The sequence below is a fragment of the Pseudorasbora parva genome, chromosome 23 (assembly GCF_024679245.1).
Source record: "Pseudorasbora parva isolate DD20220531a chromosome 23, ASM2467924v1, whole genome shotgun sequence".
NCBI lineage: Eukaryota > Metazoa > Chordata > Actinopteri > Cypriniformes > Gobionidae > Pseudorasbora > Pseudorasbora parva.
The window spans coordinates 14,668,328-14,683,411 of record NC_090194.1 but is presented as its reverse complement, the minus strand read 5'-3'; the positions used below and the strand labels follow the sequence as shown (position 1 = coordinate 14,683,411).

The window sequence follows — 15,084 nt, the reverse complement described above, 5'->3', positions numbered from 1 at the left end:
TTGTCAGTGATATAAGTATTTGAAATGAACATGATTTCGTAATGTCTAGTGACATATCAGAGCCATTTTATGATTAATTGAAATACATGTTTTCTATACAGTTCCTTTAAATAACAAAAAATACTGTACTATTGACTTTAGAGCAGGTTTTTGTTGGTCAATGTCACGGTCATGTTCAGTTGCCTCAAAATAGAAACACATCAACAATGCGCCTGAACACACCTTGGTTTTCAGACCAGCAAAACAAGACTAGAAACAAGACAAAAATACTAAGTAAGAAAAGCATTTTTTTTTTGCAGTGTACTACCACAAGTTGCTGCAGAAATAGTGTTGGACACTAGGTGACACACGAGTACTTGTTTGCTTGCTAGAATAATGCTCATATATGCATAAACTAAACAAAATAAAGAAATTAGATAAAAATAGATTAGGGAAAATGATAGTGACCACCCAAGAATCAGTTTGTCAGAGATCCTTTATAGGGAAACATGTACACTGATCACATGAAACTACAATACACACAAAAATATATTTTCATATTGTAACAAATATGTTCACAACTATTAATACCACTTACCACAAACAAACAAAAACAATGTAATAGAACAGGTCAGCCAGCGACATGCTCTTAATTCACCCAGGAGATCTATAGCATGTTTAGAACACATTTCATTAAGGTACTTGAGGTAAATGAGATGAATATGTTTCCTTTAGCATAGTGTTACTGTTACAATGAGAATCCAGCCTCAATTTCAGCGATGAAACCACAGAAAAGTGTAATGGTTACAAAAGTCCTTCAAAGTCTTCAGTGCCATAAATCCTAGTGTTAGGACATGATCCCAAATTCACCGTTCACATTCTACTAAGGGACGACCTAGAGCAATGGGAAACAAAAGCCAAATGAATTTGAGGTTTCATATATACTAGTGGCAGGTCATTGTTGGTTAAAAATGACAACTGCAAGTCTGGAAGGAGGGTCTTCAGAAAAGAGTTCAGACCTGAGCGAACGACGAGTGTCCCTCTCCAGGTTGTTTTCAGGACCTTCACTCTCATAAGAAGCCAGTTGGAGCTCTGTAACACAACACAAATATATTAATTTTGCAAGCCCAAATACTTCACCCAAAAATATATTTAGTATGTGATATTTTAACATTTGCATACTGATTAGCAATTGGTCCTTTTTCTTCTGTTTATTTGCATACTGGTGTGTGATTGGCCTTTCCTTTTTGAAAACCACCTATACAGCCATTTCACCATCTAGTTCACACAGTAAGCCATTTCCGAGAAACACTGTTGATATTTTAAAATCAGCCCAAAAACAAACACACCCATCCCTTCATTGCTCCACCCCTAAAATGCAAAATGTCTCTATCATAGCTGAAGTGAATCAAAGCAATGCTCCACCAAAAAAGAAGGAAGAGACAATATAATTAAAAACACGAGAGTTTGCAAGTCATCGGTAGCACACCACCTACTACTTTTGTCCCCAAGAAATACATGTGCTCCTAAGCTGAAAATTTAGGAGTGCATTTAGAAACTTTAGGAGCCCAACTAACTATTTACAGACACAAGTGTTATTTTAGTATCACTGAGATACTATGAAACTAAATAACAGCTTAATAACTAAATTAAAAAATTAAAGTTTTTTAATATTTTATTTTGTCAGTTAAAGGGTTAGTTCACCCAAAAATGAAAATTATTTCATTAATTACTCACCCTCATGTCATTGGACACCTGTAAGACCTTCGTTCATCTTCAGAACACAAATGAAGATATTTTTGTTGAAAGCTGATGGCTGAGAAAGGCTTCAGAAAGGCCTCCATTGGCATTCAGTACATTCCCACTCACAAGACCCATAAAGGCACTAAAGACGGCGTTACAAAGTCCATCTCACTACAGTGGCTGTACAATAATTGTACAATGCGACGAAAATAGTTAGTGCGCACAAAAATCAAAATAACGATATAATCCACCAAATTATTGACGTGAACTCGACGCATGCGCGAGAATATGACGCAGCTCCGCCGTTCGAATCATAGCGAATACATGACCCGGAAGAGGAGGAGCGCCGCTATCGCGTGAGTTCACGCCCGAGACCTACACGGAAGACAATATCTATCTACAATAAGTCATTATTTTGATTTTTTTTGCGCACAAAAACTGTTCTCGCCGCTTGGTACAATTATTGTACAGCCACTGTAGGGAGATGAACTTTGTAACTAAGTCTTTAGGGCCTTTTATGGGTCTTGTGAGTGGGTCAGTGGAAATGTACTGAATGATTTCTCAGCCATCAGCTTTCAACAAAAATATCTTCATTTGTGTTCTGAAGATGAACGAAGGTGTTACAGGTGTCCAACGACATGAGGGTGAGTAATCAATGAAATAATTTTCATTTTTGGGTGAACTAACCCTTTAACATTTCTTTCAAGTAAAGATATATTTCTTAAAGGTTTTAGTTTTTGTTAAAGGAACTGTATGAAAGAAATGTATTTCAATTAATCATAAAATGGCCCTGATATGTCACTAGACATTAAGGAATTATGTTCATTTCAAATACTTATATCACTGACAACAGTAGTCCGGCCAGGATATTGTCATTTAAAAGTTGTTGTTGCAGCCCTCAACTGATGCTGATGTTGACATGTTGTGTTTTGGCCTGAAGCTCCACCCTCCACCTATCGACCAATCACGAAGTCAGTAGTGTTTTTCGGCTCCCGGGTTGCCAGCTCTGCTCTAGTTACCAGAGCCGCAGCTACAAACGTTCCTGCAGCCTATCTGGCAACCTCGAGTCAGGGGGGAGGGGGAGAGGGAATACACTTGCAGCACCAGTTTTGGCCACAATCTTACATACACTTCCTTTAACTATAATAAATAGTAAAATATATATCTATATTTTATAATGTGTCAAATAATGTTCTTTTAGTCTTTCCTTCCTGTGATGGGGCAGAAGCCAAAAGGAAATTAAAATGACAGTTTGTGTAAAAAAAAAAAATAACAACAGGGTAATAACAGAAATTGGACACACTGTGTGACTGCTCAGTCCAATCCACTTTCAACAACGCTTCTCAGAAAATCCCTGACTACACCCATAAGTCCAAGTAGCACAGAGTGAATGCTCACCATCTTCATTGAACACCGGTGCACTGATGAGATACTGCAGGGTTTTCCTGTCCCTCTCAAAAGGACAGATCACCTGCCTCCAGGACAGAAACTCGCTCACTTGCTTGGCCAACTCCCAAAATTTCTGTAAAATGAGTAAAGAAAGGTAATTATTATTAATGAATGCAACAACTTTCCAACTGATAGTATTAGCAAAACATGCCAACTTGCCTCAAAATTGATGTGGCCATTAGGTAATCTATTGACACAGCCTTCATTAAGGAAGTGGATATCCTTTATGAACAAGCTGAAGAATGGAATAACGATCTAAAAGACAAGAAGAGTGAGTTCACATTAAATTATCATTTATTTAAAATGTAAATGTATGAAAATGTGAGATTTGAAACACAAAATTACCATTTCTTGGCTTGTGTGTGCTGTACTACACCTCTGAGTTGCTCCACGCAGGGCAGTTCGGTAGCTGTAGAAGTTGCTAGATGGGTCCATTTGGTGCTAAAACAACAAAACAAACAATACAATGAACTGTGTGCATTCAAAACACGTCTGTATAGTTTAAAGTCCAAAAGACTTAAAAAAAAAAAAATCAGTCATTGTGACAAACTTTTTTGACTAGTAACCAAGAAAGAGTGCAGTTTCTTAAAGGGGACCTATTACACACTTTTTCAGTCTTGATTTCGTCTTTGGGGTCTACTATTTGACATACTAGATATTTGAAATATCTGTCAGTAACGCTCTGTTTAGTTCCTGTCTCTATAAAGCACCTCCTTCTGAAAAGCACACTCTGCACGATTGGTTGGCTGGCCCAGAGTGTTCATCGTGATGTGATTGGTCAGCTATTTCAAGTGTTTTTGGCAAATGTCATGCCCCTTACCATAACTGGCAAGTTTTAACACACTACTAACTCAACCAGGCCTTACCCCTTTATTCTGTTTAATATTGTGACAATGGATTTTAGAAACAGTGTGCACTGATATAAAGAATAACTCCTTTGGAGTGACTAACTTTGCAGACCTTTTTCATGCTCAAACAGCAAGATTACACACTAAAGAAGGTTGAATGTCAAAAAGCATAACAGGTCCTCTTTAAATACATCTTATTCTTTTCTGTTGGGACCCCAACTGCATCTCTTTCTTTCTTCCTAGTAGTTCTCTTACCACCAAGATGTCAAACTTGTCTGTGTTGACTTTATTCCAGGTTTTCTTCAGTCTGGATACAGGGTTCATGTTCATCCCAGCTACACAATAAAACATTGATAATAATGTAATGTCACTTCAATGCAAATCAATACATTTAATAATAATTCAATATGAATGTACTCACTAATAATGGCCATTAACGAGTTGAAGTTGCCGATGTTGAAGCATTCCTGTGCCACATCTATGAAGAACTCCAGCACTCTTGCTCTGTGTTTCTTCTTCACCGGCTGAAGATGAACCAGCAGAGGGCAGCATAATGTCAAAGATATCCAAACATACAGTCAACTACATACAGCAGTGGTTCTCAAATGGCTTTGCTTGAGGATGCAGATTTTGCATTGGAAATCAAGGGGCAATCCAACACAATTGGCTAGTTCAAAAGTAACAAAGTGAACTGCACAGGTTCAAGATATACACAATCATTTATGGCAGTAGTTGCACAACCTTTGGTGTCAACAACAAAATATACAATTTCCGCCTGCTAGCTTTGGTTGGCTTTTCCCCCCCAAAGTAGATAAGTGTACTCACCATGCAAATTTCTGTGGCTATCAGGTAGGTCAGTCTGTTGAACCATTCAACATAAGCCTCCAGGTTACTTGCTTTTCTTTTGCTGAAGAAACTCTGAAGAATAAAAGTTCAATTGTCATTGAAAGTAATCAAGTGTCTTCCCTATCTGTGGCCATTCTAGTTCCATCTTTTTACTGTGTTTTGCATAATTTTTTAAAGGGCTAGTTAACCAAAAAAATTAAATTCTGTCTTTAATTACTTACTGATTTTGAATGAAATTGGAGTAATTTCTGTCCCTCCATTGACAGCTAAGCAACTACCACTTTGACACTTCTAACAGTTCATAAAGATATCTTTAAAATGAACCCATATGAATCGAGAGGATAATCAAAATTTACTTAGGAGACTCGATCGCTTTGTGATGACTGATTGAATTTAGGCTTTCATTCACATATAAACACGGATCACTGAACATAAACAGAAGCTCAACTGTACTTCCTTTGGCAGGTGAGAACAAACCTCATTGGTTCCTGCGGAAGCTCAAATCTGCTGCGTAACACAATGAAAGAACCTCATATGGATTAGTTTTACGATCTCTTTATGAACTTTTTAAAGCGCCTAAGTGGTAGTTGCGTAGACCTCAATTAGGCTCTGGAAGGACATGAGTCTGTAAATAATGATAGATTTTTTTTTTTTGGGGTGAACTAACCCTATAAACTAAAGATGTGTGACCCGCATACCTTATGGTTGTCTGAGGGTCTTTTCTGAGCAAATGCTCGAACAAACTCTTCAGGGCCAATAAAGCTGAGTCTCTCCTACATGTGGAAAACAAGAGAGCAGCTTGAAGACTGAATTCATAAAGTACAGAAACTGATGCTACATGTGGATATCATCAGTACTGACAACCACTCAGATTAAAGCTTGCCTTCACTCACCATCTCGATGTGTGTCAGCTGTTGGGCGAAAATGAAAGGGTCGTCGCACAGGTTCAAAACGCACTCGTCTCTGCGTACTAACTGCTGCTTGGACTTGAGGGCGACCGGTCGGTCCATGGCGGCGGCGGTGGTGCTGGATGTCGCCAGTGACTCTTCATACTGTCCGAGGGTGGTCAGCTTACGTAAGAGGCGCTGAATGAGTCTCTGCATGGCCCTCCGTGAGAGCTAGTCAAAAAAACAACAGAACGGTTTCCAGTGTCAGCATTATAATATCCATTCATGTCTCTAAAGCCAAAAATAACATTTGGTAACTAAGCCGTGTTGTTGATATCACAGCTTGTGCAAAAAGGAAATATGTTAAAGGATTTGGAGCCAAATGACGTACATGCAAATCCAATATGATGCACAAACGCATTTGCATTTGGCTCCAAACCTATGTCATGCAGTCCAATATATCAATATATTCATACAAATACCATTTAGAATTTAGTCATTCATTTAGTCAAAATTCAATTCAGTTGACAGAAAAACAATATCATGAAGCAATCATCAGAATGACATCATCTCAGCTGACCTCGTCTCCGAAGGCAAGGCGGTGGGTTATCTCTTTGAGGCTGCGCATCATGCGCTCATCCCTGAAGTCATACGGAAAGGTCTCGGTCCATTCTGTGAGCAGCTGCACGAGTTTCGGTGCTATTTCCCGTATTCTTTTCTGTTGAGTAAAGCAGGACAATCAGCACTGAATCATCTTCAGTTTGCAAATAACAGCTACTAAATACTCAACAATGGTCAAGAACATTTTCTTTTAGTTAAAAGCACATGCACAGGTGTGTATGTCAAAGAAAAGCTGGGTGGTATGACGGTATATAGCATGCAACAGTTGAAATGTGTTTTTATACTATGGTGTATGGAGTAATTCGATTTGTGTATGTATGTGCATGTATGCGCACACATACATATTAGTTTGAGGACTCGTGCAACAATTTAAAAAAATCTTGAAATATGACTTGTGAACCATTTGAACTGTTTAATAATCATGTTATTAAATACATCACAATTCTGTAGTATATATATATCCATCCGTCCGTCAACTTTTTCTAGCTTGCCTCAGTGTGGGAAGCCCCTCTCGTTACATTCTTAACTCATTTTCTGGTGCAATAAACAGTCCGATGTAGTTTTTCGGTTTCTTTCTCTAACCCAAGATACACTAAAGAAAGTATTTAAATAATTCAACAAAAAGGCATTTAAAAAAATAATAATAATGATATTGAATTAAAAAACAGAGAACTGAATGCATTTGCTATGAACTAGTGTTATTTTAGCATTGTAGTAGCCTGACGTCGTCATACTCAATTCTAGTCAGAATATGATCTGATACTGATCCACTGGGCTGTGATTATGGGGGCGCGTTTCAACCGAACCAGGAAAGACATCAGTTGGATAGACCAACAACCAATCAGAGCAACGAAGTGACATTACATTAGTTGTCAAATGTCAACAGAACTCAACTGCACTGTGTTGCCAAGTCTCCAGATTTGCCTGCTGGTTGTTTTCCATGTCCACGGGTTGAAGCAACCTCAATTATGTGATATAGAACCAGGAATGCCAATTTTAGCAGGCAACCTTGCCAAAATAACACACATTTTACCCCCCAAACGGCATTTTTTTTTCCAGAGAACAGATTTTTTTTTTTTTTACAGTCTATGGTCTTTATAGTTGAGCAGCACGATTCTGGATAAATTTGATTTTTTTTGTATCAATTCTGAACAGACATCATGTAATAATCAGACCAAATTTAATTACTGCACAATATTTATTTCCTTCGAGAGTCATTGAATCATTCATTCAAACTGATTTAAAAAAATAATACTAATTCAAAGACTTCACTTGTTTCATTACTGGATGAATGATTCAGTGTTTTTTAAAGTTTTAGTTTCAGTTTACTACAATAACCCTACTATGAATCCAAAGATTCACACACCTAATGGGATTGATTGAGTTTTGAAGCGTCACGTCACTCCTTGTGCTGGCAATTTGGCATATTAGTATAGAACTGATTCATGAGTTGTCACACTGTCACATGTATGTGTATATCAGCTAAATTAAAAATAGTTTACACGTGGCTGCTTTATTATGCATGACTCCTTTGAATCTTTTGTTCAAGCGTTACATAATGTGCTGCTGTTTTTGCGCTGCTGCCAGACTTATTCATTCATTTGTTATGAATAGTCTTATCTTTTGGTGCGCGTCCATCAAGTACCTTTCACTTGTGAAGTTTGTCTAATTCACTGGATTATCCAAAACCAGACATTACCACATGGTTACGCAACACATCTGAGTCGCATTTTCAGCAAAGATAACAAATATTGTGATGTAAAAATACTCGTGGTGATATAACATCTTGGTCATACTGCCCACTCCTAAGATTACAGCACGTACCTTATCCGTCTGTGGGTCGCCAACTCTCTGATGGTCCACGCAAAGGTAGCAAACACGAGACATGAGCTCAAAAGGATGCAGGAAGAGACGGGAGCTTAGTAGGAAGGTAAAAATGTATGATCTCTGAAACACAAGAAAAACCTCAAGTGTCAATCAAACTTGACATTTACCGTGCAAGGAGAGATTATAATAATTATCATAGGAAAGTATAAAGGCTGTATATGCTTACGTCAGGGTAATAGTCCACAGTAGGGACTAAGAGCTGTATCAGGGCTTCCAGAGAGCCAGCCACAAGCTTATTATCACGATAGTGCAAACCCCCATAGTTCTCCTCCACCGGTTGCCGGTGACTGTATGTAGAACTAGGATTGAATTTGCTTGAATATGGAGTTGTCTGTGGCATGCTGGACCTGTGGATGAAAACATTAGTCAGTCAGTAAAAAAGTTGGAATGCAGCATCTCTCTGAAAGGTGTGAAATGAACACCCACCACCAGATGAATTCTGGTACATCCAAGCAGTTTATCTACTAATTTCCACCAACACAGTGACAGCAAACTTTTTTTTTAAATAAACATATCACTGTCTGCTTGAAACAAATAATAAAACATCCAGCTAGAATTTTACTTTGGTGACTGGAATCACAGAAAATCATGTTTAAGTTCAGTCGCTGTTGGGTGACAAACATATGGAAGCTTGTTTTCACCATGGAATAAAAAAAATGTTCCGCAGAATTGCGAGGTTATATCTAACAGTTCTGAGAAAAAGTCAGGATTGTGATATAAACTCGGAATTCTGACTTTTCTGTTTTCCCCCAATATTCTCCTTGTTATTTATAGAGTAAAACAGACCTCAGTAGAGATTGTATGTATACAACATCGCAAAAATCTCTCTCTTCCCACCTTACATTACATTGTTATCACCCCCTTCCCTCAAAAAAACAGAAAAAAGGGCATCACAGGTGATGTGATGTATAGGCTATAACACTTTTATTTCTAATGGATTATTAAATCTCAGATGGAAACCATAAACAAATGTCACTTTTGAAACAAAATCAACTCGCAATGAAAGAGAAATAGTCAATTGTGAGATAAAAAGTTACAACTACCTTTCTAAAAAAATAAAAATAAACGCAAGTACTAGTAAATAGATTAACCGTGATTAAATCACATCCAAAATAAAAGTTTGTGTTTACATAATGCGTGTGTACTGTGCATAATTAGTATGCATATACGGTATAATACACACACATGCATGTATATATTTAAGAAAAATGTGTTATATATTCAAAATATATTTATTGTGTGTGTGTGTGCTGTGTATACGCACACACAAATATTTATACATGACTATACACACACACATTATATGAACAAACTTTTATTTTGGATGCGATTAATCGATTTAACCCACACAAGTATGTACTTTTATAATAAAGTACGCCATTATCAATCGCTCTCTATTCTCTTCATCTTTTTCAAAGTTGTGAAAAAACACTATTGCAGAGATTTTGTTTGCTATTTGAGAAAAAGGGAACACAAAAAATATTTAATGTATTCTCTTATTCACCACTATAGTAATTTACCCAACGATGATGACTTCCGCTTCTGAGAAACCCAGGAGCGTGAAAAGGGTCAATCATCCCTTTCTGACAAGCCTAGGTAAAGTCCCGATCATATTGATGATTCTACAGATTATTTTATCAGATTTTCCTGTGGTGTGAGGTGTGTTAAGAGTGATTGAATCATCAGGGCCGCACCGATCTAAAATGGTAAATCCATTAACATGAATACTAATTATCAAAAATCCTGTTGTGTGGGGAACCCCAAGGACAAACACACTCTTGTAGATTGTCATGTGGACCGAAACGATACCCAATCAGAAAGTGAGCTGACAGAAGACGGAAGCATAACCTCCATGACTTAATCCCAAAAATGTTCTTCTTCCTCCCCTCCCATGAATTTTCCGTAAAAAGCAGTCCAAACACTATTATCGTCAATTCTTCTTGGCCGTCTGGCACGTTGGTTTACTCTAGTCATATTTGACCGCAAGCTTTTGCGATTTTGTTCAGTCGGGACTAATTCACAGTTGTTTGTGAAAGGAATCTTAGTGCGTGTTGTACTTCCTGTACACATGGCACCACTCCACACACTATAAGAACAAAACTCTTAAATCTATGATTTTTTTACATCATGTCGGTGGTCTCAGAAGATTTAAAAAATATTTTAGTGTGGTCCAGCCTTAGGTTAGTGACAACAAAACACCAAAAGGGAAAGTGGCACTCCTGTCAACTGCCCCAAACCTCTCTCAGGTTGGACCCCAGGGCCCTCATGTCAAAAACGTTCCTAAAAGTGCCCCAGTTACGTACAAAAAGCCCCTGTATGGCATTTCACAAGACTATTGTAGGCCTGTACAAAAAGCTGTACAATCCAAACAAACAAACTAGTTATTGTGCAATATTTCAAGTTTCTATATTTGAATTGGAAGAAAAACTACAAAAAAGGCATTTACCAGCCACAGAGGATGGTATGGGTTATTTCCCATCCTGCTCTGCAATCTCATAAGCTCCTGCATACTAGGTGTACTCTTAACACTAAACACTGTTATTGGATTAAGGAAGAGTCCTGCAGTCAAGCAGGTTTAATGGCAGGAGTCTTTTCTTGAACCACTGATCTCCTTCACTGGGTTCAACATTTCCAATGCATCCTATATGACAGGGCGACTCTGTTCTTTCTACTAGATTAGAGAAAACAGTAAAGAAGGGATAATTGTTTGTTTATTTATAAGATAAAAACAAGTCATATGGAAACTGAAATGCTTGCGATTAAAAGACACCGTTCTAAATTCTAAACGTACCAAAAATATCTAATTTGACCGATACTTCTTTGACAACAGTGACTCACTGACCAATCACGTTGCGTGCGAATCTTCCCTGATAAACGAGTCTCGTGCTTTTCCTTGTTGCTTATTCATCGATCATTAAAGGAATAGATCACTCAAAAATTACAATTCTGTCATCATTTACTCATCCTCATGCTGTTCCAAACCTGTATGACCTTGTGTCTTATGTAGAAACGAGATGTTGTAAAGAACTCAGTCACCATACACTTTCATAGTATAGACAAGATTAAATGAAAGTGAATGTTAACTGAGGTTATCAGTAACTAACATTCTTTTTATCAAAAACAAAGAAAACCATAGATGTTTGGAAGAACACGAGGACGAAAAAGTGCTGACTGTAATTATATTTTTGAACGAAATACTCCTTTAAACGAGACGTCACTAGTAAACAACGTTATTGCTATTGCAACAAGTTCTCTGAAACGGGTCATATTCAGGGAGAAAAATTAAGAAACGGCCATCTGAAATAGACTAAATACAGATAGTTCATCAAAAGTTGGAAGGAGATGGTAACCAGACGGTGCAATAGTCAGTGTAATTACACGAATCTACCCTTCAATAACTATCACTGACTGACTCATCAGACCAGACTGAAAATCACAGATGGACCGTGTGTGCAGTCACTTACACATGTATGAGCAACACAAGCGAACGAAAACAAGTTTAAACAGACCGACTAACGTTAGAAGAGAAAACACTTCTGACACCTAAAAAGTGAAATTAAGAGACAATTAAATATGAACACTGCGCACATGCAGTAAACTCAATGTATTTTTAAGCAAACTGGAAAAACTTGGTTTTAGAAGGAAGGTTTTAGAAAGTATTGTTTGATTGCACATATTTAGTATGTAAACAAAACAAGAGTTATAAAGCAAAAGGGCAGCCTGACATAAGTTAGTCATTTTAAAAGTTTTCGAGCAACCGTGATTTGCAGAACTTACCACAAAATTAAAACGCTAAGTTCAAAAGAATGTTGACGATAGAGATATCCAAGGAAGTCCAACAAAAAGCCTCCAAAACGCGTGCACACCCACAGATCAAGTTGCTTTCTTACAATGAAAGGTCGCAGATTAAGGTCTTCTTATCTTTCTTTTACGTGCGCTACAAATAATCACTTCATTGTTATCGTAGCGCAAGCGGTTGCTTCGTGATGATCGATGGTCTCCATTGTTTTACTAATAATCCAGATAGCGAACATGAGAGAGAAACTAATATCGAATTCCTGTAACACCGAAAGCATTAAGAAGGAAAACCGGAAAATGCGGTCTCGCCCACAAGGAAGGGATTAGCCAATCAGAAGCAGGAAGCAACAACTTGAAATTTCCGAGGGATCTCATTGGCCAATACGATGTCCATCAACTTCCTCGACGCACAAACCACTGACAAATAAAAACTGTTGGTTGTTTTGAAGGTTTAAGTTTGCAAAGACTGCCTGTACACACCCTTCACTTGTTTTTATTTCCAAAAATGCATATTCATTCATTTTGGCTCGGGGAATCGCTATAAATTATGTACAGGGTACTATTATGTATATTGAGAGCATAAACTAAGAAATTTCTGCGCCATAGTGTCATCAAATGTGGATGTACAAATATTCAGTATAATGGGTTACCCCATTCCAGAGAGCAGGTTATGTGACATACCCGGGTATGTTTAAGAGAAAATTAGCAGATAATCTCGACTTCCAGTTCCAAAATCGGAGGTAAATTTCAGGGTATGTAAGTAGCCATAGCAACTCACATAATCTGCTTATAATCAGCAACATAAACTGTTTATAATATTAATGTTATAATAATAATTCAGAAAAATTAGAATACAAAATAAAGTTGAAATGTTTTAGGTGTAAATTATATACAGGCTATATATGAACACACATGGATCTGCATTCAATTAATTAGCTTCAAACAAACAATATAAACCTTATTCTCAGGGAATAAAGATAAGACATTGAAAAAATTATTGCATAATCACCAAATAGGTGTCGATGTGCACTAAGTAGGTTATGTAAATCGCCATTAAACAAAAGAAGAAGAGGAAGTCGAATGGCACGCTATTTCTGGGCACTCTGTTGAGAATATCTTGTAAGTTAAAGGTGCACTATGCAGCTTTTGTCCACTGGAGGGCGCCTATGCAAAACAAATGCGTAGTTTGATGACGCAAAGTGTGAGCGCAGCATCTTGGGAGATGTGCTCTTCTCATCACAGCCGGTGAAAAATAGGACTCGGGCAGAAATCACGTTCATGCATGCGGTTATTAACGTTACTGTAGTCTAAAGCAGAGCAGGACCGAGTGTTATGGACCTGAGCAAAGCTGCTGGAGCGATTGTTAAACAAATACCCGCCTTGCGAATACCGGGACTTTTATTATGACGGGACGGGACTCATTTGCCGGGCGCCTGCACAGATCCGCTCTTCCGGTTATGATTTTGAGGTAATGGAGCTCTGTTTATCATATTAGATACATTTAAGTGTGTTTAAAACGATGTTATGACGTTACTCCGTGGGTTCACTTGTTCACACTGCTAAGAGTAAAGCGCTCCTGCCAAATAAAAGCCGAAACCGAGGGTAACGCAGATATGACGCAATTGACAGGCGACTCTCTCAAATGCAATGCTGCAACGTCCCTGTCCTTAGTTAAAATAGCAATTTTCTCACAATTTACAAATAGTTGGAAACATCTGGGATATTGTAGGTACTCAACTGAACAAAATATATAACACTGGCCTAGTGGTTTTTGGATATTTTACTGCAAAAATACTACATAGTTCACCTTTAACCGGGAACATTACTCTGATTTGTCTGAACTAATGCTGTAAGTTACGACTTCAAACCACGACTCAGGATTTTGTAGTGTTCAGGCAAAGTCACGCCGAACTGCCTGAGCGCAAGGAATTGTGGTTGCTAGATGCAAACAAAGCATGGCGTGCGGTGCTCATTTACAAGTAAGGTGCTTACTCCTTGTTATTTGAGTGAAATGGTGGAGAAAAAAATGGCGCATAAGGCAAGAGAAGCTTTTATGCCTTTTATTTTACAATATTTAAATATTTGGAAATGTATTTGGTATTAACTTATTCTTGCACTCAATGGACTGAAAACTAGCTAATGCTAGAAAATCTGCTGATAATGCATAGCATTTGCTGATAAATAACGTTACAGCATTACCTTATTTTAATATACAATTTGGTTTTTGATGACTTCTATAAACACCGCATCCAGGGGCTGCCATTGTTGTTTCGCAGGCTATGTGACGTCAAAACTTGTAACTGGGAGTACATCCATCTAGTTCGAGTTCACGGGTGGGAAGACTGTAAAAAAAAATAGTGGGAAGTCAAGGGGACATTACTCCGGGACTCATTTTTGGAACCAGCATACCTCGAGTAAGCAAGGTATGGGTTAATCAACTGAGAGTTCAAAGTATTTGTGACGGTAGGTTAACTTTGCTTTCTGTAAATACCCCCCTCATGAGTTTCAAAGTTGTCATCTGATTGGTTTAATTCTACAGGATGTTCACGAGACATGTGTGTTGCGTTCTTTAATGGTCTACCAAACTTCCTTCTGGAAGAAGAATGCCGTCGTGTTTCCAACTTTGACAATGAGCGCTTATAGGATCAGCTAAAAGCTGTTTGTTTTTTAAAGTATGAGAAGTTTGCGGTTCATGCTTTTAAACTTGACATGGAACCAAGATTGGCTGCGTTACATGTCAGTCAAATGAACGTCCTATTGGGCGATCCTTGGCCAATGAAAGTTGCGAAAGAGTTTCAAAGAAACTAAGAAACAAATAGTTTTAGTACTTTCTAAAACCGAGTTTTTCCAGTTTGCTTAAAAATACATTGAGTTTACTGCATGTGCGCAGTGTTCATATTTACAGGAAAATGGGGGAACAATTTTAGATGTGTTTATCTGAAAACTATTACAGAGGCCGAACCAGACATGAATAGCTCACCTTCATGAGCGTGCATGTGAAATTATAAATCTGTGACTAACAAAAG

General features: G+C 37.8%; 1 protein-coding gene across 1 annotated transcript; it reads right to left on the bottom strand.

Annotated features, from left to right (window-relative positions):
* Positions 1-457: 457 nt before the first annotated feature.
* Positions 458-12,346, bottom strand: rasgef1bb (RasGEF domain family, member 1Bb). The gene is made up of 14 exons (XM_067433613.1): positions 12,038-12,346; positions 8,427-8,607; positions 8,198-8,320; positions 6,333-6,470; positions 5,759-5,983; positions 5,564-5,638; positions 4,845-4,937; positions 4,441-4,543; positions 4,275-4,354; positions 3,517-3,612; positions 3,331-3,426; positions 3,121-3,244; positions 999-1,071; positions 458-874 (listed from the first exon to the last, which is right to left on the bottom strand). The coding sequence occupies exons 2-14, from the start codon at positions 8,598-8,600 to the stop codon at positions 853-855; spliced, it is 1,422 nt and encodes a 473-aa protein (XP_067289714.1). The 5' UTR covers positions 8,601-8,607; positions 12,038-12,346; the 3' UTR covers positions 458-852.
* Positions 12,347-15,084: the final 2,738 nt, after the last annotated feature.

What these genes read in the sequence shown, in the direction of transcription:
- rasgef1bb (XM_067433613.1), bottom strand. Translation starts at nt 8,600, where the DNA reads ATGCCACAGACAACTCCATATTCAAGCAAATTCAATCCTAGTTCTACA. An exon ending in TAGCCACAGAAATTTGCATG is followed by an intron (nt 4,544 to 4,844) that starts GTGAGTACACTT and finishes GTTCATCTTCAG; the next exon opens with CCGGTGAAGAAGAAACACAG. An exon ending in ACCGGTGTTCAATGAAGATG is followed by an intron (nt 1,072 to 3,120) that starts GTGAGCATTCAC and finishes GTTGTGTTACAG; the next exon opens with AGCTCCAACTGGCTTCTTAT.